General features: G+C 23.4%; 1 protein-coding gene across 1 annotated transcript; it reads right to left on the bottom strand.

Moving 5' to 3' along the window:
- Window positions 1-3,864: 3,864 nt before the first annotated feature.
- Window positions 3,865-13,066, bottom strand: LOC145842100 (NIPA-like protein 2). Its single transcript, XM_082949482.1, has 11 exons — window positions 12,938-13,066; window positions 11,860-11,960; window positions 11,605-11,657; window positions 10,857-11,017; window positions 10,156-10,364; window positions 9,527-9,677; window positions 8,986-9,056; window positions 7,685-7,795; window positions 7,445-7,529; window positions 6,393-6,481; window positions 3,865-4,932 (listed from the first exon to the last, which is right to left on the bottom strand). Exons 1-11 carry the CDS (start codon window positions 12,987-12,989, stop codon window positions 4,861-4,863), a joined length of 1,155 nt encoding a protein of 384 aa, XP_082805608.1. The 5' UTR covers window positions 12,990-13,066; the 3' UTR covers window positions 3,865-4,860.
- Between the last annotated feature and the right edge of the window lie 9,864 nt (window positions 13,067-22,930).

Below are 22,930 nucleotides of genomic sequence, written 5' to 3'. Positions count from 1 at the left end.
TTAATTTACCAGTTCTGTTGTATTTTTTATTGATATTATCTAATGAAGGCTTTTGAATCCTATATTTTTCTTTTAAAATGTTTTCTTTGGATCGTTGGTACTGTTTGGAGGATTTATTTGATGTTACTACGGCTCTATCGATTATATTAGAAGTTAGAAAATGGTTGTTCAAAGGGCAAGGTTCTTAACGACAATTAAAAAGTTTAGCTTTTGTGCTGCTTTTAATGTTTTTATTGTTTAAAACTTTATTGTTATATGCTATTACTTTGCTTTTAAAGTTACATGTACAGCTGCATGATGTTTTATTGGTAGTGCGATTGAATATATATTGTGTTTTTTAATTAATCTGTTTGTATAAATATGACTTTTTTATCAAATCAGATCCTTCCTATATTTATCTTACTAAACCTAGCGGGCTTAAAACTCTTAAAACAAATGAAAAATCTTGTAAACTTAAAAGTGATGCCTTCAACTTTAATACTATATGTGAGTTTCTTAAACTAAGTTTTCAATAAAAACTTACCAGTTAGTATAAAGCAGAGTTGCTAAAATGATAATGTCGTAAAACCAACTGAACATTGAATACTCACCAAGTATTTTTATTCTTTAACTTAAAATTTCACGCTCAAATATTTTTTGTAAAGTTTAAAAAAAGAGTTTTAGATAAAGTACTTATCGCTAATGAAGAGTAGTTTAAATTAACCTTTAATTATTGTTTAAAGACTTACTTGTTCTTTTTAAAAAGTTTTTAAACGTTTAAGTTACAAACTGGTTTTTTAGAATAAAAACACAAGGCAAAAAGAACTAGTTTAAGCAAAAAGTTAACTTCTTGAAGTTAGCTGTAACTAGTTTGAAAGTATGTATTTATTTTATACGATAAATTTAAAATCAAAGAGAACCTATTTAAAGAATTAAAGAAAATGTATTTGAGTTAGTTTTTCGATTTAAAAGTCTTAGTGTAAATTATTTTAACCAGAAACTCTTATTTTAATCTCTCTGGAAAATACTCTTTTTTGAAATAGAAAATCTTTTTCGCTATCTGAAAACTTTCTAACGATGCTTAAAAATAAGCTTATAATAATGACAGTAAAAGAGACAATGTATAACTTTGAGACATTTTCTTTATTTTTTCAATTTACTTAACAATTCAGTGACACAAACTTCAGTTTTATATAATTTTGACTATAAAACTTTAGAGAAATAAAATCTGTTAAAAACCATAAAAAAAATCTGTCACAATTCTTGAACAAAAAACAGTTAGCAAGAGAGCTTTCGTTTATTAACACACTTACAATTTTGCTAAAAATATTTACTTATAGAGAAATATAATAAGTTCTATATTTGGATAAATTATCACCACCTTTCTAACTATTTTCTAAAAAAGACACTACCTGCTTACAATTTAACTTAATTAAACTTTAATACTTTTAATTTTTAACTTCAAGGGCAAGTTCATAAATTCATCTCCTTCTTTTTTACTTTAAACGATTTGCTTTAACTATGTTACTTTAGAGTAACTAGTGTTTCATTACTTTTCTTGAATAAAAAATGTTATTTTTAAGAACTTTTGGAGGTTGGAAATTAGTAAATTAAATCATACTATCATCTTTTTTTTAACTGGGCGTAACAAATTGTTAAAAAAGTGTGTTGAAGTTTAGTTCTTAATTTATTTTTGAATCGATTGTCAATTTTTTTAGAAGTATTTGATACATATTAAGGACTTTTGAGAAGACGAGAAAATTATATCTTAAACTTACTTTTAACAAAAAACGAATGCACTATTGTTCTAATGTTCTGGACAAGACACTAAATTGTATCTTTGATGTATGACTCGATAACTGAAATGTTTTTTCATACAAATCGGACAAAACTTTTTAAGCGCTTTTTTTTTCTTTCAATAAAATGTATCAAGTTGTGCACAAGTAAATAGTCTCTTTTTACAATAATTTTATATAAATCTACTAGAAATAAATGATAAGTCAGAGAAAGTGAAAATATTTTAAGCAAAAAACGTACTTTTTACGGCTAGATCACTTAAAGTAGTCAATAGAAAAATATCAAATTAATTACACAAAATAAAAGTTTATCACCGTAAAGTCTAATTTATGCTACAAGAGATAACGACGGTGAGACAGTTTCACAAACCCCTTTTAAATTTCAATGGCTGTTAAAGTTAAATAATAAAAAAGCTTTATGTTAAGAAAAATCGAACTGCTATGATTTATTTTGCTTTGTTTTACTACTTTAAAAAAATAAAAACTAGTTTTATTTTTAAACTTTAACTATGAAAATAAACCTTAACAGTTAGCTTAGCGCTTGAATGAAATAAAATTTAAAATTTTATGGAATATAATCCTCACAATAATAAATCTTTTAAAAATTGCAACGCGATTAAATTCTTATATAACGCATATTTCGATAGAAACTGGTAATAAACTATTATTTTTTAATACTTTATATTTACACAACACTATATGCTTATTAAATTCTAGTCAATGACGTTAAACTGTATACAAGTTGTGTACGACTCGATAACCGAAGGTTCCTTCGTACACCAATTCTTTGGACCAAATATTTTGATCGTTATTTCTTGTCGTTCAATAAACAGTAACACACTTTCGCAATTCATTATACAATTTATCATTCAAACTAGTCGTTACAAGCAAAAATTGTTTGTAGAAGTTCTGAATTGGATAGGAAAAATTTCAATGAAAACCTTTTAGCGATTTATTTACCACCAATAAAGTTTGTACATTTCAAAAAATATATTCTTAGATACATTTTAGTTAAAGAGTCTAAAACAAAAACTATTTAAATTCAGTTAACAATCAATATATTTTTAAAATAAAAATTTTTTTTTAAATATACCATCTTTTATCATAAATAATAATGATTTAATTATACATTCTTGAGCTAGCTTTCGAAATTAAGTACAAATAATTAAGATTTTAAGACTTTAGCTAACTAACAAATTCGTGGCCACTTTATTTCACTCTAGTAAAACATACGGAAACATTGATTATTTAGGTAAACGAAATAATACATTGGTTTATAAACATTTTTTAAATAAAAGTGTATGTAACAAAATTTATCAGTTTTTTGATATCAAGTACTTCAAAAACATTTTAATAAGTTTTAGATAACTTATTTTTTTTTTAAACAAACTTTATTTAAGATACGTGTTTTTATTAACTGCATTTAATCGTTAAAAAAAACAACATATGGTTAAGCTTTTTTTTAGCAATTTATGTTATACTAAAAACCTTACATGTATAGTTTAAAAAGAAGTTTAATGAATGTTAAATATTTTCTTATCTATGTTAAGCAAATATATATTTCTAACACAATTGAGTTTCTAAAAACAATTTAAAGCAGAAATTTTAATAAAAAACTTTTAAAAACCACAATACAGTTTTAAATTACTTAAATCTCAGTATAAAACTGTTTAACAAAAATTACTTTTTATTACAATAGGTATCGTATATTTTGAAATATTTTTGTTCTTTGAAGTTGAAACTAATACAGACTGACACAATATATTTTTTGACTTAAATAATAATGTTATTGAAAATTTAATATTTTATCCACTACCAGGTTTCGGTGGTAAAAAAATTATGACATTGTCAACTAAAATAAAATAGTAAACTGTCATTTTTCGCCTTTATAAAATGTTTGTTTTAGGTTTATAAATAAAAATTTACACTTTAAATTTTTTTCTTAGTATCTACTAATACTGAAAGAAAGAATTCATGAAAGAAAACATAACACTATTGCTTACTTTATAAACATCAGTTGTGCTAATACTGTTTATTATATTGCTTCAAAATCTACATAACGATTTTTGAAATATTTTACAATCAAACACGAGAAAACTCTACAATTTAACAGTGCCACCACTTTCAGAAAAGTTTAATCAGTACACATTCTTAAGCTTCTAGAATATTCAAAACATTTTGACCTATAAACAGAAAGCTTCCTCGTTTAGTAAAATGACGAAAATTTAAACTAAGTTAAACGCCTAAGTAGTTTTGCAATGAACAGTATAAAAACATATTTTCAAAAATGTAGTACATACTTAGTTCCAAACTATTGCACTACTTTAAAAAATAATTAACTCGAAATTTGTTTTGTAATGCAAAACAGTTTTATAAAAAAGTGAAGATTTTGAAAACTATACTGAGTAACATTTGGAACGTCAGATAAAGTTGTGCAAAGTTACAAAAGCAGCATTCATAACAATAGTCAGTAACTTACTAGTTAGTAAAAGCAGTAGAAAACTTTAAAATGTACTAAAAGCAAACTAAAAAATATTTTTGATTTTAAATGCTTAAAACAAGCTATTTTTTTCAAGTTTGAAACTATAGCTTACAGTTCTTAAAACTTGAAGTGAGCTTTGATGCATTAAAAAAATAGAGCAGAAAATTAAATTTTTAGAAGAAGTTATATTTTATAACTCAGTTGATTATGTTTTTGTGGTATGAATAAAAAATATCTTCAGTCAACAGCTTTTACTATTAAACAGTCGTTTTTAACAAAAATTTTCAAACGTTTTTCGACAAACTAAGCTGTTTTTTGACTTCAACAAAGAGTTTCACTTTTCAAGATTATGAATTATTAAGCATTTAGTAAACAACAAAAAGTAAACTCCTCAATAATATAAAAACAAACATAAGGCTATTTAAAATTAAAATCAAAGGAAATTTTCAGGTGGGAAGTGTTAAGACCTAAAATTTAACTTAATAACACTTGTCTCAGTTTAAAAAGTGTAACTTGATTTTTAAAATATAAGAAAAAGAGTAAACTTAATGCACAACTACAGTTTTAAAAAGCAAATAAAAGTGAATTATCGGTTGAACTAATCTACTCGTTGCTTGTTTCTGCTTCATGAGGACCGATGTTTTGTATGTTGGTAAAATTTTCTATTTCGTTTTCCTATAAAATTAAACATATTTCATAATTAAATAAAATCTATTTGAAAAATATTTCAAAATACCCTTTAAGAGTTTTATATCTTATTAACTTTAAAAGCAAAAAATATATATAATAGAATAATTATTTAAAAGTAAGGTTTGATGTTAGAGCAAAAATACTATAGAATTAATAAAATAACAAGTTTTTAATTTTTTTTTAGTATTTTAATAATATTGAACACTTTACTTTAATATATAATCTGCTTTACAAATCGTTTTTATTATTTTAAAAAGAAAACGATTTAACAAACGTTTAAAAACATTAATATTTTTTTTTATGTAAACATAAAAATAAATCTACGCGGTATAAACCCAACCAAAACTTGAGAAACCAAACAATAACAAACAAAGATAATTTTTTTGTAAACACAAAAAAAAATTCCTGGCTTATTTATTTTATTTTCGCAAAATATCATTCAAATCACAAGACATGGAAAATATCAGTAATCGAATTTAATTTTCTTGTTACACAAAGACAGTAACAAATGGATCAATAAAAGTAAAGCATAAATGCGTCAAGCTTTAGCATATATAAACATAGAATGTAGACTATTATACAACAACATTCTGTATTAAAGCCTCTATATATAGTCAAAGTTATTGAAACTTAATGCTGTAGAATAGGCTTCATTATGTTTAGAAAACATTAGTAAAACAGTTGGTTTAAAAAACTTATGATATTGTAAGCGTAAATATTAGAAGTAAAAAAAGTAATTTAACTAAATTTTTTAGTTAAAAAATTATAGGTTATAACTTAAACCTAGTTGCTCAAAACGTTGGTACTTTTATAAATTAACAAAAAAATAATATGCAAAAGACATTACAAACATTATAAAAATTTGAAATAAATAAACAAAAGTTTTAAATCGACTTATACAAATACAAAATTCTTTAAGAACAAAAAGTAAAAACTTAATATTAAATCTAAGAAACAATAAGAATAGAATCTAAGTTGAAACAACAACTTAATAACAAACTAAAACCGTTTACTTGTACTTGCTTTATTATGCAGTAAATAAGACTAATTGTATTTATCGATTTGATATCAATGTAAAAAACATCAGTTACTGATATGTCATTTAACAAAAATCCAAGCAAAACAAGTTCAACCGAAATTAAAAGCAACAACTTAGAAAGTAATTGACTAATAAAAACAAAAAACATTTATCTACTTTAAATTCTAACAAAGTTCAAAAGGTTTTTTGTAAAGTTGTTAACGTCATTATGTACGTTACACTTTTACAAAAACTCTGTCAAACTACTTTAAGACTTAAAAACATAACATCTTTAGTTTTAAAAAATTTAGTAATTTTTTTTTGTCAAATTAACATCATAGTTTTGTACTTAGTGATTATTAAGGTTATTTCATGATTTACAAAGTATTGGTATCGTCGTTTTAAACTATTAAAAAATAAAATCAACTTGTCTGTTGGGTAAACAGCATGTGATGAACCTTGGAAGCATTTCTACATGAAGTGAACCTTCATCTATTTCATTAGAATGTTTTCCTCCTGTTAGTTCATGTTTAAAGGTAGTTTTAAAAGACATTAAAATAATACAAGACAATATACAAAATATTAACTTAAAGTTTTTTTTACAATTTCTAATCCGACATAATTTACCTCCTGTATGAACTCTAAAGCTTAAACATAAAACATTTTAAACGTACCAGCGTAAAAAGTTAAAAATGTTACTTAACGAGTAAGAATTGTTTGAAGTAATTAGTTAAGACACCTATTAGGACTAAATTTTTAATTAATTTCTATAGATGTACAATATAATAAAATCAATAACAACTTGCACAGTACTTTTATTTATTCAACTGACGTACGTTTCTCAGTTTTAAACACAGTTCCACGGAATTCTATAAAGAAATAATAGGTACTGCAAAAAAGTTTAGAAGAAAAAAAAGATGAATATGGATATTTACTCAAGTATAAGCCATAACTGTTTTACATTAGTAACAAATAATTCGTAAAATGGAGTAAATAAATAACCATTAATTAATAAACTTAAACTTACTATGAATTGTTATAAGTTTATTACTTAATACAACTTAATAAACACAACTCAATTTTTTAAATGTTTTTTTTACTCTATTTTACCATATGTTATTAACATATATTGTATCTAGTATTAGTTATTACTTATTAGTTTGTAAAATAATTATGGCTTATATTTTAGTTAACACTTATATTCATCTTCTTTATCTTATATTCTTTTTTGCAATACTTATTATTTACAGCACTCCTAGAAACAGAGTTATTTGTTTAAATTCAGAGAATTAATGTCAGTTAAATAAAGAAAAGTACTGTACAAATTATTGCTGTCATTGCATATTCCAACTAACTTGTTTTGTTAGAATATGTGTTAACAAACAAATAGCTATTAATTTTTTTAATTTAATAAATAGTGTATAAATTTATAACTTTAAACAGCTACATGAGGTTAGAAAATACAAATAAAATTCTAACCTGTAATAAAAACTACCCCAATGGTACTCAACAAACAACCAAACACAAACATTGTAATTGAAATTCCACTTTGAGTAAAAAATTCCTGTGTTGGGTTAGTTAGTATAGTTAAGTTTTGTAGGTCAAACAAATACTAAAAGTTCTAAACAAATTTGTACATAATAGTAATATGTACTTGTTTTTAATCTAGTTTATAATAAAAAAACTTAAAAAAACGTTGAAAAGCGTGAGGAAACTTACATCAAACAAAACAGCTCCAGCTATGATAGCACTAGTAGTGAAAAACACAAAGTTAATAGGAACAACTACTGCTATGTCGTAACTTGCAATTGCTTCATTCAAATACTTTACCTAAAATTGAAATTTTCTTACAAACAAAACTTGTTTTCAGTTTTTCAGAAGCATATCTTTCAAGGTATTAAGATTGGCGGTAAACAGATAATGTTGGTATTTCTGATAAATAACTTTAAAATTTCAGAAATGCAAACTATATTTTTTAGTGCAACTTTTTTTATTAGTACATTTAAGAAATTAATGCGAAATTCGAAAACTGGTAAACAAAAACATGTTTATTTTTAATTAATAAACTTTGCAATTATTTCTTATTTATTAAAACTATGTTTAAACAATTAATAAGAATACTTATATCAATCTTGAGTTGATATTTTTGTAACAACTAAATACATTATTTTCTGATATATTGATAGCATATAATGTCGAAGTTTAAGTTTATTGTATAGGAAAAATTATACTTGTAAACTAATATCAAAATAAAAAGAAACTTCGACCAATAGTTATATAAAAATTTTGGAAGTGTACTGAATGAACATAAAATTATTAGTTTGACAACTTTAATTTAACGAATAATCAGGTGTTTTTAATGCAACATAACTGAATAATTTTTAGATTAAAAAATAAAAAAAAATCAATTCACTGCTTTTAAAATAAAAAGTAAGACTTCAAGAAATTTTCTGAAGTATAGGATTACTCAAATAATTAAAATAAACTACTCAATTTATTATTAAAAAAATGATTTTACATGAAAAGTTAAATTTTACTTATAATTTAATTATAGTACACATTTTTACAAACATTGTTTTAGTGAAAAGTAAAGTAAGACATACATAGCAGGGCCTAAAACTTGAAAACCTTATTTGTAACCTTTATTGTAAAAATTTACTTTAAAGATTGTATAAGAGTTATTTAATTACTTTCAATATCTAAAATATTATATTTGTCAGAATGATTAGTAAATTCAAATAAAAAATTGTACAACTAGCTTCTAACATCTATACAGATTTTATATTTAATTTTTAATTATGTATATTTATACATATTTTAAAACTTAATATTTTCCTTGATCTATTTGAGTTTTGCTACTGAATAATTAAAATCAGGCTTCACTTTTATGTTTTTTTAATTATAAATTTAAACTCTTAAGTGAAAACAGTTTATATAGTTTTTATGTTCAGGTCCTGTATCAAAAATAAAATACTTCTAATAAAAAAAAAATTTATTTTACATTCTAAACTTTCACTTACTTGAAAAACAATAGTCACAGCAAGTATTACTGCCATAACATAGAATATTGGTTCATTTAGCTGGTCTTTACCTTTTTAAAAAGACAATGTTAAAGCAGTATTTTATAATTAAATAAAAAACTTAAATGTAGTTTAGAGCAGTGCTTCTAAAATGGGGTTCCGCGACGCCTCTCAGGGGTTCCGCGAAGCCTTTCAAAATTTAAAAAAGAACATTTATTTAATTAAACATTTTATGTAAAATTAAAATTAGGGGTTCCGCGGAAAAGTTGAGCTTTGGAAAAGGGTTCCGCCACTAGAAAAAGGTTCAGAAGCACTGGTTTAGAGTATATGCATAACATTTTAGCAAGTTGTTCTAGAAAATTTAACTCTTTTTATAGTATACTGATTTTTTCCAATAGAAAACTGAAAGTATGCAGCTCACTACTAAAATTGAATAGTGAAAACAGCTTAACTAAGTAGAAAAATGAACAATTTTATAAAAACTGGCAATTTAATTAAAAAAAAGTTTTAGTTAGTCATAACAATTAAAATTTAAATTAACCCATAAAAGTTGTAGTTAGCATTCCTGACACAGCTTTAGCAGAAATTACTGTAAATGAGCCAATGATAGCCACTAAAGATAAGTGTAATACCACATGGCTTTCATTTGATTGTTTATGCTTCATGATTAAAAGTGCAATCAGTGTTGTAATCTAAATAGGATACAGTATACTTTTATTAAAAAAACTATATTGAAACAACTTCCTGAATGTAAAACTACTACTATTTTTATGTACTAGCATTTTTGAAAATTAATATTTTAGCTTACACTTTTACAAAAACTATATATACTACGTGATAGAACTAAATTAATATAATTAGTTTTAAAACCTATTTTATGAAAAAAAAAGTGTTGTCTATTTTTTAAAGATTAAAACAGCTACTAGATGCTTTTGTTTTCAGTGACTAAAACTTTGAAGATTATTGTAAAATATATTCTGTAATAATACAATTTAATGAATTTATTTACGTTTATTGTAGTTAATAATTAAGTTGAAAAATAGTTCTTATGCTATTGTGTTAATTTTAAAGAATGTAATCATTTATTATTTAATTATAAAATTTATTAAAAAAGCATAATGTTTTGAATACAATTTATGCTTCAAACTAGAAAAAAAGCTAATAACAAACCTCTACAAGAATGTATAGAATGAAAGGCCAAGCCTTAAGGTGTTCAACAAACTTAACAGAATCAAGAATTTCTTCATTTTGATCAGAAAATTGAATGATAAAAAAGCAGCCAACTAGTGCAAACGAGGTACCAATAAGATCACGCATTCTCAGATACTCTTCATTCATAATCATTGCAACAAACCCATTTGCTATTACAGCAAAACTTCCTAGTTTAAAAAACTAATAAGAATGTATGAATGTACTTGTACTGTTAATATTTAATAATTTAATTTCTATACTTTGAATCTCACATTTTTCTAGGAACTTTTTCTATCAACAATTTTATAGTCAGCCATAATTTCTTTAGTTATTTATAACTTCACAAATCAATACATGTTAAACATTTAATTAGTTGTAAACTTTATTAGATAAACTATTGCAACATAAGAGAAATATATTGTATTAGTTTGAAAAGTACTATACTATAAAGTTAGTATTGAACAATCTATATACAATATAGTTATTAACTTAACATAAAATTTCTTAGTAAAGACCTAGAACTATTCATAATTAAAAATATGATTTGTATAAATACAGTTTAATTTTATATCTCTAATTAATTGTTAACTGTAATTATACAACTCTAAATACTGTGTGTACTTTTATCAAGTTAAAAGTTTACGATAAACATGGACAAAAAAAACTTTAGACAAACATACCTAAAGGAGCAACCACTGAAGCTGGAGCAAACCCATAAGCAACAAAATTACCCAGCTCTCCTACAGCCATTAAAAAAATTCCAACCCACCAAACTGTAAACTTGAAGTAATTTTTATGCTGAACAAGTGGCTTCCTTTCATTTGGTGAGGTTTCATTGGTGCTTAATTGAATATAATTAAATTAAAATTAACATTGGAAATGGCTAAGCTTAAGCGCTAAATTTGTAATATTTTATAAATTTTGTATTATTAACAATTATTGTCTTATAAAGGCATGTCAGAATTGCAAAGGTGAAATTGTGAACACATTAATCAATTCAATCTAGGTATTTTTCAGATTATGCTAATGAGAAGACTAGGGTCAAAATTAAACAGTTGTAGTATATTAAAATGTAAAACAAGAGACAAAAAGTTTACATTTACAAATAAGCTTTAACAGCATGCGATTTAAAACCCTAATGTTATATGTTGAATTTTAAAGGTTAAAAGTTATGATTATAGCATAGAGTAAACTAGCCAAGGGTCAGTATTTACCATACAAAAGTACATCTGGCACAAAATTGTGATACAGACAAATGTGTCACCTATGTATATATTTCTAAACACAAAAGTAAAATTTTATGAATCTCATAACTACCCCTATACATTTAACATCTTAAAATATGTATATAAACAACATAATATTTAAAATATTTTATAAATTTCAAATTCGCTTCTGTTTTCAAATGATTATTAAAAAAAATCTTACTCTGTGTTTTGTAGGCCCTCTTCATATTGTGAGACCTTTCTATGAGCTAGTTTCTGTTAAAGATAAACACACTTAAAAAAACAAGATTAGATAATGTATTGTTTAATACAGAAGCTCAAGTTACATTAAGCTAATTATAAAAACATAAAGTTTGTATGTAAGAAAAGTTTCAAAGTTAAACATATATAAACTAAAATATTTTTTCATCATTTTGTACAAAAGCAAGGTATAAAAATTAACTATTTAATGACTCACCTGACAGTTTAAAGCAACAGCAATTATAATATTTCCACATATAGACAAAATTACACCAATCCTGTAGTGCAAGGTCGAATTAACATCTAAGTTCACACTTTCTTTAAATATATTGTATAATTACATTTTTCATTAAAAATGTGGAAAATAATTAGTTTTGTCAGGTTTTAAAACAACAAAACTGACCAAAAACTATTTTTCATGTAAAAGAAGTAAGCCAAAAAAACGTTATAAAAACTGTACATCAATCACTTGTAAACTTATAGCATGAGACTTTAAAAATAAGTTTTTATAGAAGTTTAGTATTTATTTACAAAATTTGCTGTTATAAAAGGTGTCAACCATTTAAAAAGTCTGATATGTTATAGGTTAGTCTGCATATCAACCACAGTTGATATGTTCAACTAATAACGAAAAAGTTTATAACTAATTAATAAATTAATAGAAGCAGGATTGTTTAATCTTCAATACTACAATATTAATCACCATAATTTTAAGGCCACATTAAATAATAATTATCTAAATCAAAACAAAAAAGACTTCAAATGAATACTAATAGTTAGCCTAACAGTGTAAACTTAATTAGTAACTAAAAAATTATTGCAAATTATAATAAAATCAAACTGTTGTAAACATTTATTTTAGTACACTATTAGAAGCAAAAATTGAAATGCACTCTTAAACTAATAAATTTTATTGTAGGAAACTTTTTATTCTTCAACTTTTTGAAAGTCTTAATAAATTTAAATTTAAGAACTTTGAAGATTTTCAATTATAAAAGCTTTACTAATTTTAAATTAAATAAGAAATAAATATACTTTTTGTGTAAATCCTGAAAAACTTTATACAGGCTATAAACAAAATAAATGAAATACAGATTTTATAAAAATTTCATTTAAATATAAATAAAATTTTTTAAACATTATTACAGTCTTGTTCTATATATTTTAAAATCAGATAAAATTGTTTTAAAATATAATATAGACTCTTTGGACCAAATATTTTGAATGCTTTTATTGTTGTTTAATAAACAATCTAAGTTTAAATACTAAGAACAAAATTTAACTTTGAAACTTACCTTGATTAGTATAAGAACCATTAGTTAAATTGTTAGATACTACTTTGTTCATGATTAATTTAATAAATAAAATACAATGTAAATGAGATCAAATTGTACTTGAAATGCTTCATCGTTTAAAAAAAGCCTAAAAAAGATTACATAACATAAGACTTATTATAAAGCTCAAGTTGCTATTTAAAAACTTAAATTAAATTACTTCAAACAACAGTTTCCGTTCGCAAAATTACGTATGAAAAAAAATGTTAATTAAGTTGATGATTTAGATTTTCATTTTCGTTAATAAATTTTAAATTCGATTTTACTTTTCTGTTTACTCGACGTTCAAAAGAATTGAAACTTTTAAATAGAACAAGGATTATTTTGACTCGATTAAATTTTTTTGCGATTTTTTTTTAAACTCCAAACTTTAGATCCAATTATTTTCCTTATCTTTAAAGCTAACTTAGACTTTATTCTAGAGAACGCTCCTTTTCATTTAATTAATAAAATCCATTTGATTGGGGTTTGAACTTAATAGTGGGGCCCCTTCAAAAATTTAACGTTTTTTCTAATTTCTTTTACTATTTTAGCTTTTCTCCAAAAACAAAATATTATTTTTTTTGTTTCTTAATTACATATTGAACTAAGTTTTTTATGATTGAATATTTTTTCCCTTTAATTTCTTTTTTAAAATATCCTCAAATATCCCCAAATTAAATGTTCCAAAATATTTAAATTTATTATGGTCTTACTGCAAAAATGTACTATTTTTCAAATAATTTATGTTATCAATATTCTCATTTAACTAAGTTTTATGTCAAAAAATATAAAATTTTCCACTTTTTTTATAAATTATATGACCCATGCAAGTTTTATATAAATTCATAGCACTTGAGCCAGAAATCCCTCGAATTGTGTATATTTATGTAAAACTAGCATAGGTAATATAACAAAAAAAAGTTGGAAAAATTAATACTTTCTTAATATAAAGCTTAGTGAAATAAGAATCTTGAAAATAAAATTAATTTGAAAAATATTTCACTTTTGCAGTAAAGCCATGATAAATTTGAATATTTTGGAAAACTTTATTTGGGATAGTTTGGAGATATCTTTAAAAAAAAATTAAAGAAAAAACAAAATATTTCCATCATAAAAAATTTAGTTTAATATGTAGGTTAAAAATAAATACTATTATATTTTTGGATAGAAGCTAAAATAAATAAAAAAAAATTTTAAACGTTAAATTTTTAAAGGGCCCTACTACTAAATTCAAACCCCGATCAATTAATTTTTTTTTAATTAACGGCAAAGGAGCGTTCTCTAGAATAAAAAAGTCTAAGTTAGTATTAAAGATAAGGAAAATAATTGTTTCTAAAGTTTGGACATTTTTTAAGAATTGCAAAAAAAAAGCTATTCAAGCCAAAATAAACCTAGTTTAAAAAGAATTTATTGAAGTTCTAGTTTTGTAAAGGGATCAAACGGACCCAACCGGATTCTGATATCAAAAATCATCCGGATTTGAATTTCGAAAACAGGTTCAAATTTGAGTATAGTCGGGTCATAATAAAGTTATTTTTAGACTCGAATGCAACTAATTGAAGGTCGATAGTCATTTTTTTAAGAAAACGTTTTTATTTGATAAAAAAATTACACAAAATTTTAACAATTTCATTTCAACTCTAAAATAAATGATAAAGCATAAGCATACCCTCAACATTAAATAGTTTTACAAACTATAATTGATATTTTGTATACAGTAGGTTAAAAAAAGTCTTATTGCTTTGAAAGTTACAGAAATGTTTAACGAAAAGAAAAACAGCTGGTATTTAATTTATTGGCGTATTTTTTTTAATTTGATTTTAAAAGCATGCTGATTACATGTTTTTTTTTTTGTTACACAATAATTATTACTTATGTTTAAACTAATGCACTAATTAAAACATTGATGATTTTTCTGCTTTTAAAGCAATTTTTTTTTTAATTTTTAAATGATCTATCTTTAGTGTTTTGACCAATTATAAAAGTATTTTGTACAAAGCGGATCGGGTAAGGATTTTATTTATTTGACTTATTCTAATATTACACAAAATACTCATTAGGTTAGGGATGGACAACGCACATCACGCATGTCGGACCCGGCGCACGATGTTTTTTAACTAGAACAAAATGTGCAAAATAACTAAAATTGATCTTTTTTTAATCAAGTACAATAACCTCTCGCTTATTTACGCACATTGTGTCCACAGAAAAATTGCGTAAAGATACGAGAGATCGTAAAGATACGAGAGGTACCAAATATATTTATTATAATAGCTGTTTTTTGATATTGCTTCTAGTTAAAAGCAGACTGGGGACTTTATCACTTTTTAAAAATTTGTTTAATTTATTTATAAATATGAAAACAAAAGATAAAATTATACATATATTAAAAAAAGGATTTAAATTTATATAAAGTAATAATACTTTTAGAAAATTTTAACTAATTTTAATAATAATTAGATTTTATTTTTATTTATATGTGATTTATTTGATACTAAATATTTATATTCTATTCTACTTAGCAAATTCAATTTATAATCAAGCATTAGTGTTAAATCTAAACTCTATATTTATTAAGTATCACTGCTACTTTTTGCTAGAAAGTTTCACAAGATTTCTTTTTAAGATGTTTGTTCATAGGGCAAGAGTGCTGTATTATTGGTTTGTGTTTTAAACTTTCATTATACTTTTATTATTTAACACAGTTATATTTCTTCCAGAATTTTAATTTAAACTTTTATTGTTAACAAAATTTCTGATATACTGGGATATAACTAAATGTTTTTCAATTAGTCAAGGAACATAAGTTTACAAAGTCTAAAAATATAGTGAAGTGAGTTAGCATTTAAAAACACATTTTTTATTAAAAATATAAAATGAACCTAATTTGTGCAATATTAAAAAAGATTAAAAATTTTTTTATAATTTTTAGGAATTCTAAAATGCGTAACTAAGCGAGAGTGCGTAACGTCACAAGTGCGTAAAGATGCGAGAGGTTACTGTACTTTAAAGTTAGTTATCAATTTAAATTTCTGAACATAGAGTGCTAAAAAAAGTATTTAGACTGTTTTGTTTTTAAACAAAAAAAATGTTTATTTTTAAAATTTTTGCCGATCGCTAAGACAAATTTACAAATATTTATAAAAAAAAGAGACCCCAATGAAATAAGCTCGTTAGAATAAAACAACTTAACAAATTACAAAGTATACTTGCTGTATTGAACTAACTACGACGTACGTTTCATTGGGTTGAACTAATAACACAGTTTTACAGAGTATTCAAAAAGTTTATTGAATTTTTTTTTGTCCTAAACATGACAGTAAATTAAATTTGTGGTGTAAGATTCGACAACCGAAATGTTTTTCCGTACACCAGGTCATTTCACCGAGTTTTTTAAGCTCTTTTTATGTCGTTTAATAAGCATGTGTTAAATGGTGTTTTCAGTTTAATAAAAAAACGTATATCAGTTTAATAAAAAAATTACATACTTTGTAAACATTTGTTAATATTAAAATATATGTTTTGGTCCGCGAAATAATAATCTCGCTAGTTGATCTAAATGCTTTTAAAAGAACTAAGTCACATATGATGTAGTTTTAAAGTTACTTTGTAGAAAAAATTGCAAACACTATATAAATGTTTTATAACTACAAAAGTTTTACAATTTGATAAAGGATACTATTCATATAAAATCAGCAAGTCAAAAGTGTTTTATAAAACTGTTTTTGATTGGTTTTGCAACTCGAAGGGTTTCATTTTTAACTAAAGAACCTTTTGACCAAATCACGTACTGTTTTCATTTTTACAACATCCGAAAAACCGTAGAATTGAAATTTATTTTTTTTCGTTGTAAAATAATTGTTCACGTCTGCTAACAGTTTGTTTTCTAAAATGTATATTTCTTTTAATTTGAATTTTAGCTAAATTCGTTTATCTGAAACAGTTTGAATAAATAATTCATTTACATATCATTGAATATGTTTTTTTTTTTTATTAAGATTAATTAATTACTTATTTTGATTAGTTCTTCGTTATTATTTTCCTATGTATAAAATGTTTTGTTACTTATGTTAGCTTCACAGTGTAAGGAATATTTTTTAAATTGCTAATAAATGCAAGACTTATGTTTATATTTAGATTATTTTACTTAAAACTAAAAACCGGGATTACCTATTAATAATTTGCATACTGTTTTACTAGTATTTTTTAATTGTTTAAAGTTTAAACATTTTTTAACATGATAAATTTACCTAGTTATGTAGTAGATAGCTATAAATTTTTCTAAACAGTACTTGTAAAAGCTTCTACAGAAAATACTACAGTAAATTGCTAGGTTTACGCCATACTCAAGTTAGTTGCATAGTATGCAATGCATACTCCTACTTTGTGTAATAATCAAATAAACATACGTTTAAAGTATAATTTAGGAATAGCTATTTTAAAAGTTTTTATTATCAGAACCTGGATGTTACCGTATCCTGTTTGTTCTTTAAACTAGTTAAAACACTAGTTAAAAATCACTAGTTAAAAAATAAACCTTAATTAAGTTTAGCAACTCTATATATTTTTTCTGGCTACCTGGTGTAAAGTAACTTTAATATCGTGTAAAGTTTATTTTTGATTAAATCTGTAAACGTTATCATTTTAAATTAGGTTATTTTATAAAAGTAAAGTAAATGTTTTTTTTTAAGAAACTTTTATTAACTAATCAACAATGATTTCTGTTTTTATGTTTAGTAAATTTGTACTAATAAATTAGGTAGTTTTCTATTATTTATTTATATTTTGTTTTGATTAAGAAAGTTCGTTCAATTTTGTTATTAATCTACACAAGTATTTAAATATTACGATAATGTAATCAAACCAACTCAGTTAGTTGTATCTAATCATAGAAAACTACCAATAAATACTTAAAGTAATAAGTTACAGTTAATAGATTATGCTTATAAACATAATGTACATACCACATATTGACATTTGGAACATGTCAACACTTTTGCACGAAGACACTTTTGCACGATAGTAATAAAAAAAAAAGTTATAAAAAAACGACTAGAAAAAGAAAACTAAAAAAAAATATAAATCAAAAGATAAAATTTTTATAAAATAATAAATAAAAAGAAAATAATAAGTTACAGACCGAGGTTAAGGGTTAAAAATAAATAATAAACATTATTAATTAAAAAAAATAAGTTCGTGCAAAATTTTTTTTGTGCAAAAGTGACCCCTCGTGCAAAATTGACGCCGTGCAAAAAGGTTTTTGTGCAAAGATGTCCCTTCGTGCAAAAGTGACCTTTAGTGCATAAAATTCCCTTTTGTATATTTGGCACCTACTCATTGACATTACAAATTAGCTTTATATCTGTATACATAAACATATAACACACATACAAAAATTATCATAACTTCTTTTGCACGTAGCTCATTTAAAGACGCTATATTGTTTACAATTTTAGTAATACTGTTAATTTTTATGGACAAAAAGACGTCTGATGTTTTAAAGAAATATCTTAAATAGTAAAACGCGTTATTAAAAACTAAATTTTTGAAGTAGTTATATCTATAAGTTCACAAATATGCAATTGGAAAAATAAACGCTTAAGTCTCTTGGAGAAAAAAAAATTAACTAACACTAAGAGGTTGGATGGAGTCTAATATGCACGAATGGACACTTTTGCACGAAGGGTCAAATATGCACGAATATGCTTTTGTACGAAGAAACACTTTTGCACAAAGACATTTTTGCACGAGTTGAAAAATGTTTATTTATTATTTTTATTAACTATAGTTTACTGTTTTTTTATTATCACAATTATCTCTAACCCTTAACCTCTGTCAGTATTGATTTTTTTGTTTTTTTAGAATTTATTTATTTATTTCTATTATTTGTTGTTTTTTTATTAAAACTTTTTATAAGGTATATATTTTTTTTCTTTCACTGTTACCCTTACCCTTGGTCGGTTACTTTCTTTTTATTAGTTTATTTTTTATTCATTTCAAAAATTTTACTTTTATACTCGCCTGCAACAATGACCCTTCGTGCAATAGTGTCCCTTCGTGCATATTTGACCCGTTTTCAACATTAAGATAATTATAGACTAACTAAAACACATAAAATTTTAAGTTCAGTATACCATTTTACAATTCTAATTTAATGGGTTATGTGAAATAACAAAATATTGAAAAACTGAATTGTAGTCTGCGATTTAATAATTTAGTACCTCAAAAGAAAAAAACGTTTATAATTAATTATATAATATTTTTAACATTAATCAACTATGTGTACACTTGTTTTAAGTATGTTCTTGAATTGAAATTTCTTGTTTTTAAGTTTAAGAAACTTTCAATAAAAAGTATTTAAGCTTGCATAAAAAATAAATTTTGAAATACTTAACAAATAATATTGCTTACTTGACATTTTTTGTAAATATTAATCTATGTTTGTTTATATACATTCTTTTAACTACTAATTTACAAAGCTTTAAACAAAAATAATATTATAAACATTAATTTGAGTACAAATAAGAATAAATTTATAGCTTGGTGACCAAAATATTTTTTTTATATATCTCTTTCTTTGACCATCATGTTAAATCGATTTCTTTATCTTTATTAATAAATTTATGTTGCGCATTTTTTTGTAAAAGTTTTATACGTATTTAATAGACTTAATTTATTTTAAAACTGAAATTTATTGTTATTTAAATTGTTGTTTTTATTATTAAGCATTGACTTCAATTTGATGTTAGGTATAAACTTTTAATACAACATGAAATAATTAACTATATAGATTATAAACTATTTATAATACAAAAATACATTTAGTTTTCGTATCGTTTACTTAGTTTCAACGTTTAATACGTATCTTTAGAACGAAAATCTTATAGATTATAAACTATATATCTTATACCTTAATTATTTAAAATCGTATTTTTGTGAATTTAACTCTGTTTTAAAGTAAGAAAAGAGACACATAATTTTCATATCCTAACTAGAAGTCTAAGACTTTAGCTTCTAAATCTTAATCTGTAAATAAAAACAATTAACTGTTTAATTAAACACTAATTCTAAGATTATTCATTATTAAGAAACATTCAGAAAAACACAAGCTGTATGTATATGTTAGTTATAGGTGTTAATAAAACATAGTTATAAATTATTTTATTAATGTAACTCTAAGTTTATTAATGTTTGTGCATCAATTCGATGTATATTAGCATTGCCTTAGGCAGGAAAAAATAAAAAAAGCCACGTTTCACTGAAAACATGCATTTTAAGTTTAAAATATTTCTACACCCGACTCAAAGCAGTTGCTTTGTTCATTTTTAAGAAGCAAAATGTGGTTTTTGGAGTAGTGAATAAAAAAAAACAATATCAAATAAAAACAAAATAATGTTTGTAACTAAGGTTTGATACAAAATTATTAAAAACAAAGATATTGTTACTGGGTATTTGGTCTAAACAAAAATAAATTGAAAACATCTTAAAACTAAATGTATATTCTATAGTTTATTTCAAAACTAAAATTACTAATATAGCTACAAAGTTTTGTAATTTGTGTAAACAACTTTAGTAAATTTACAACTGTATTTTTTATTAGTAAATGATTTAGGTGATCAGAATATATAATAAACTTATTCAAAATGTGATAGTTATATGCAAACAAACCATAAAAAACAAATACTCAAAAATAAAGTCCTAAAAAAATTAATTAGTTTTTTATAATTAAATATTTTGAATAGGTTTTGATTAAGATTAAAAGTTGTATAGCTAATAGAAATTAGCCATTCAATAAACATACTTAAAGTTCAGAACTTAGAAATTTATTGATTATAAAATTTATTTATAAGATAACTTTTCATTCGATTAGTAAGGTTAATGAGATCCTCAGTTATGTTAAATCAAAGTAAAAATTTAAAGAAAGGTTAAGGCTTGGCTTAAGTTTACAAACTATATTTAACACATGGCAAAATACAATAAGTATAAAACTAATAAAAACTGAAAAAAATATTGTATAAAAAGTCTAAAGCTAGTAGAAATAAAACTATTAAAGAAATTAAGTAAGAAACTATATTTTAGTTATCTAGTGAATAAAATATTGAATGATATTATTTTTTTAATTAGCATTTTTGAAAATTTAAAATTGGTCATTTAAGTATATTGAAATGAAAAGCTTAAATCTTATATAATAAAAATTAATAAACAATTAAATAAAATTCTACAAAGTGAAGAAGTTAAAAATTTTAAGACTGTGATTAGTTAAAATCAATATTTTTATTTAGTATTTATTTTTTATATTTTACTCTCCTGCAAAAATGACCCTTCGTGCAAAAGTGTCCCTTTGTGAACATTAAGATAATTAAAGACTAACTAAATACATAAAATTTTAAACTCATTATACTATTTTACAATTCTAATTTAATGGGTTATGTGAAATAACAAAATATTGACTAACTGAATTGTAGTCTGCGATTTCATGATTTAGTAGCTCAAAAGAAAAAAAGAACGTTTATATATGATTATATAATATTTTTAACATTAGTCTATTATGTGCACACTTGTTTTAAGTATATTCGGAATTTAAAACTTTTTGTTTTTATGTTTAAGAAGCTTTCAATAAAAAGTATTTAAGCTTGCTTAAAAAATAAATTTTAAATACTTAACAAATAATATTGCTTACAGAACATTTTTGTAAATAATAATCTATGTTTGTTTATATAAATTTTTTTAACTACTAAGCTTTAAACAAAAATAACATTATAAACATTAATTTGAGTCCAAATAAGAATAAATTTATAGCTTGGCAACCAATATGTTTTTTTTTAGTATATCTCTTTCTTTGACCATCATGTTAAATCGATTTCTTTATCTTTATCAATAAATTTATGTTGCGCATTTTTTGTAACAGTTTTATACGTATTTTTTGATTTAATTAATCCTAAAACTGAAATTTATTGTTATTTCAATTATGTGTTATTATTACTAAACATTGACTTTAATTTGATACAAGGTATAAACTTTTAAGACAAAATGAAATAATTAACTACATATTTTATACCTTAATTATTTATAATCGTATTGTTGTAAATTTAACTCTGTATTAAAGTGAGAAAAGAGACACATAATTTTCATATCCTAACTAGAAGTTTAAGACTTTAGCTTCTAAGTCTTATTCTGTAAATAAAAAACAATTAACTGTTTAATTAAACACTAATTTTATTATTATTTATTATTAACAAACATTCAGAAAAACACAAGCTGTAGGTATATGTTAGTTATAGGTGTTAATAAAACAAAGTTATAAATTATTTTATTAATGTAACTCTAAGTTTATTAATGTTTGTGCATCAATTTGATGTATATTAGCATTGCCTTAGGCAGGAAAAAATAAAAAAAGCCACGTTTCACTGAAAACATGCATTTTAAGTTTAAAATATTTCTACACCCGACTCAAAGCAGTTGCTTTGTTCATTTTTAAGAAGCAAAATGTGGTTTTTGGAGTAGTGAATAAAAAAAAACAATATCAAATAAAAACAAAATAATGTTTGTAACTAAGGTTTGATACAAAATTATTAAAAACAAAGATATTGTTACTGGGTATTTGGTCTAAACAAAAATAAATTGAAAAAATCTAAAAGCTAAATGTATAATCTATAGTTTATTTTAAAACTAAAATTACTAATATAGCTACAAAGTTTTGTAAACAGTGTAAAAAACTTAAGTAAATTTACAACTGTATTTTTTAATAGTTAATGATTTAGGTGATCTGAATATATAATAAACTTATTCAAAATGTGATAGTTATATGCAAACAAACCATAAAAAACAAATACTCAAAAATAAAGTCCTAAAAAAAATTAATTAGTTTTTTATAATTAAATATTTTGAATAGGTTTTGATCTAAGATTAAAAGTTGTATAGCTAATAGAAATTAGCCATTCAATAAACATAATTAAAGTTCAGAACTTAGAA

This window comes from Thalia democratica, chromosome 8 (genome assembly GCF_965202585.1).
Source record: "Thalia democratica chromosome 8, ktThaDemo2.hap1.1, whole genome shotgun sequence".
NCBI lineage: Eukaryota > Metazoa > Chordata > Thaliacea > Salpida > Salpidae > Thalia > Thalia democratica.
Note: the sequence above shows the minus strand (reverse complement) of the source record. Positions and strands in the feature narration are given on the sequence as shown.

Excerpts from the sequence above, each read along its gene's own strand:
- LOC145842100 (XM_082949482.1), bottom strand. The coding sequence starts at position 12,989 with ATGAACAAAGTAGTATCTAACAATTTAACTAATGGTTCTTATACTAAT. Across the intron at positions 11,658-11,859 it reads CTGTTGCTTTAAACTGTCAG|AAACTAGCTCATAGAAAGGT; the intron begins GTGAGTCATTAA and ends TATCTTTAACAG. Across the intron at positions 9,057-9,526 it reads GCTAACTACAACTTTTATGG|GTAAAGACCAGCTAAATGAA; the intron begins GTTAATTTAAAT and ends CTTTTTAAAAAG.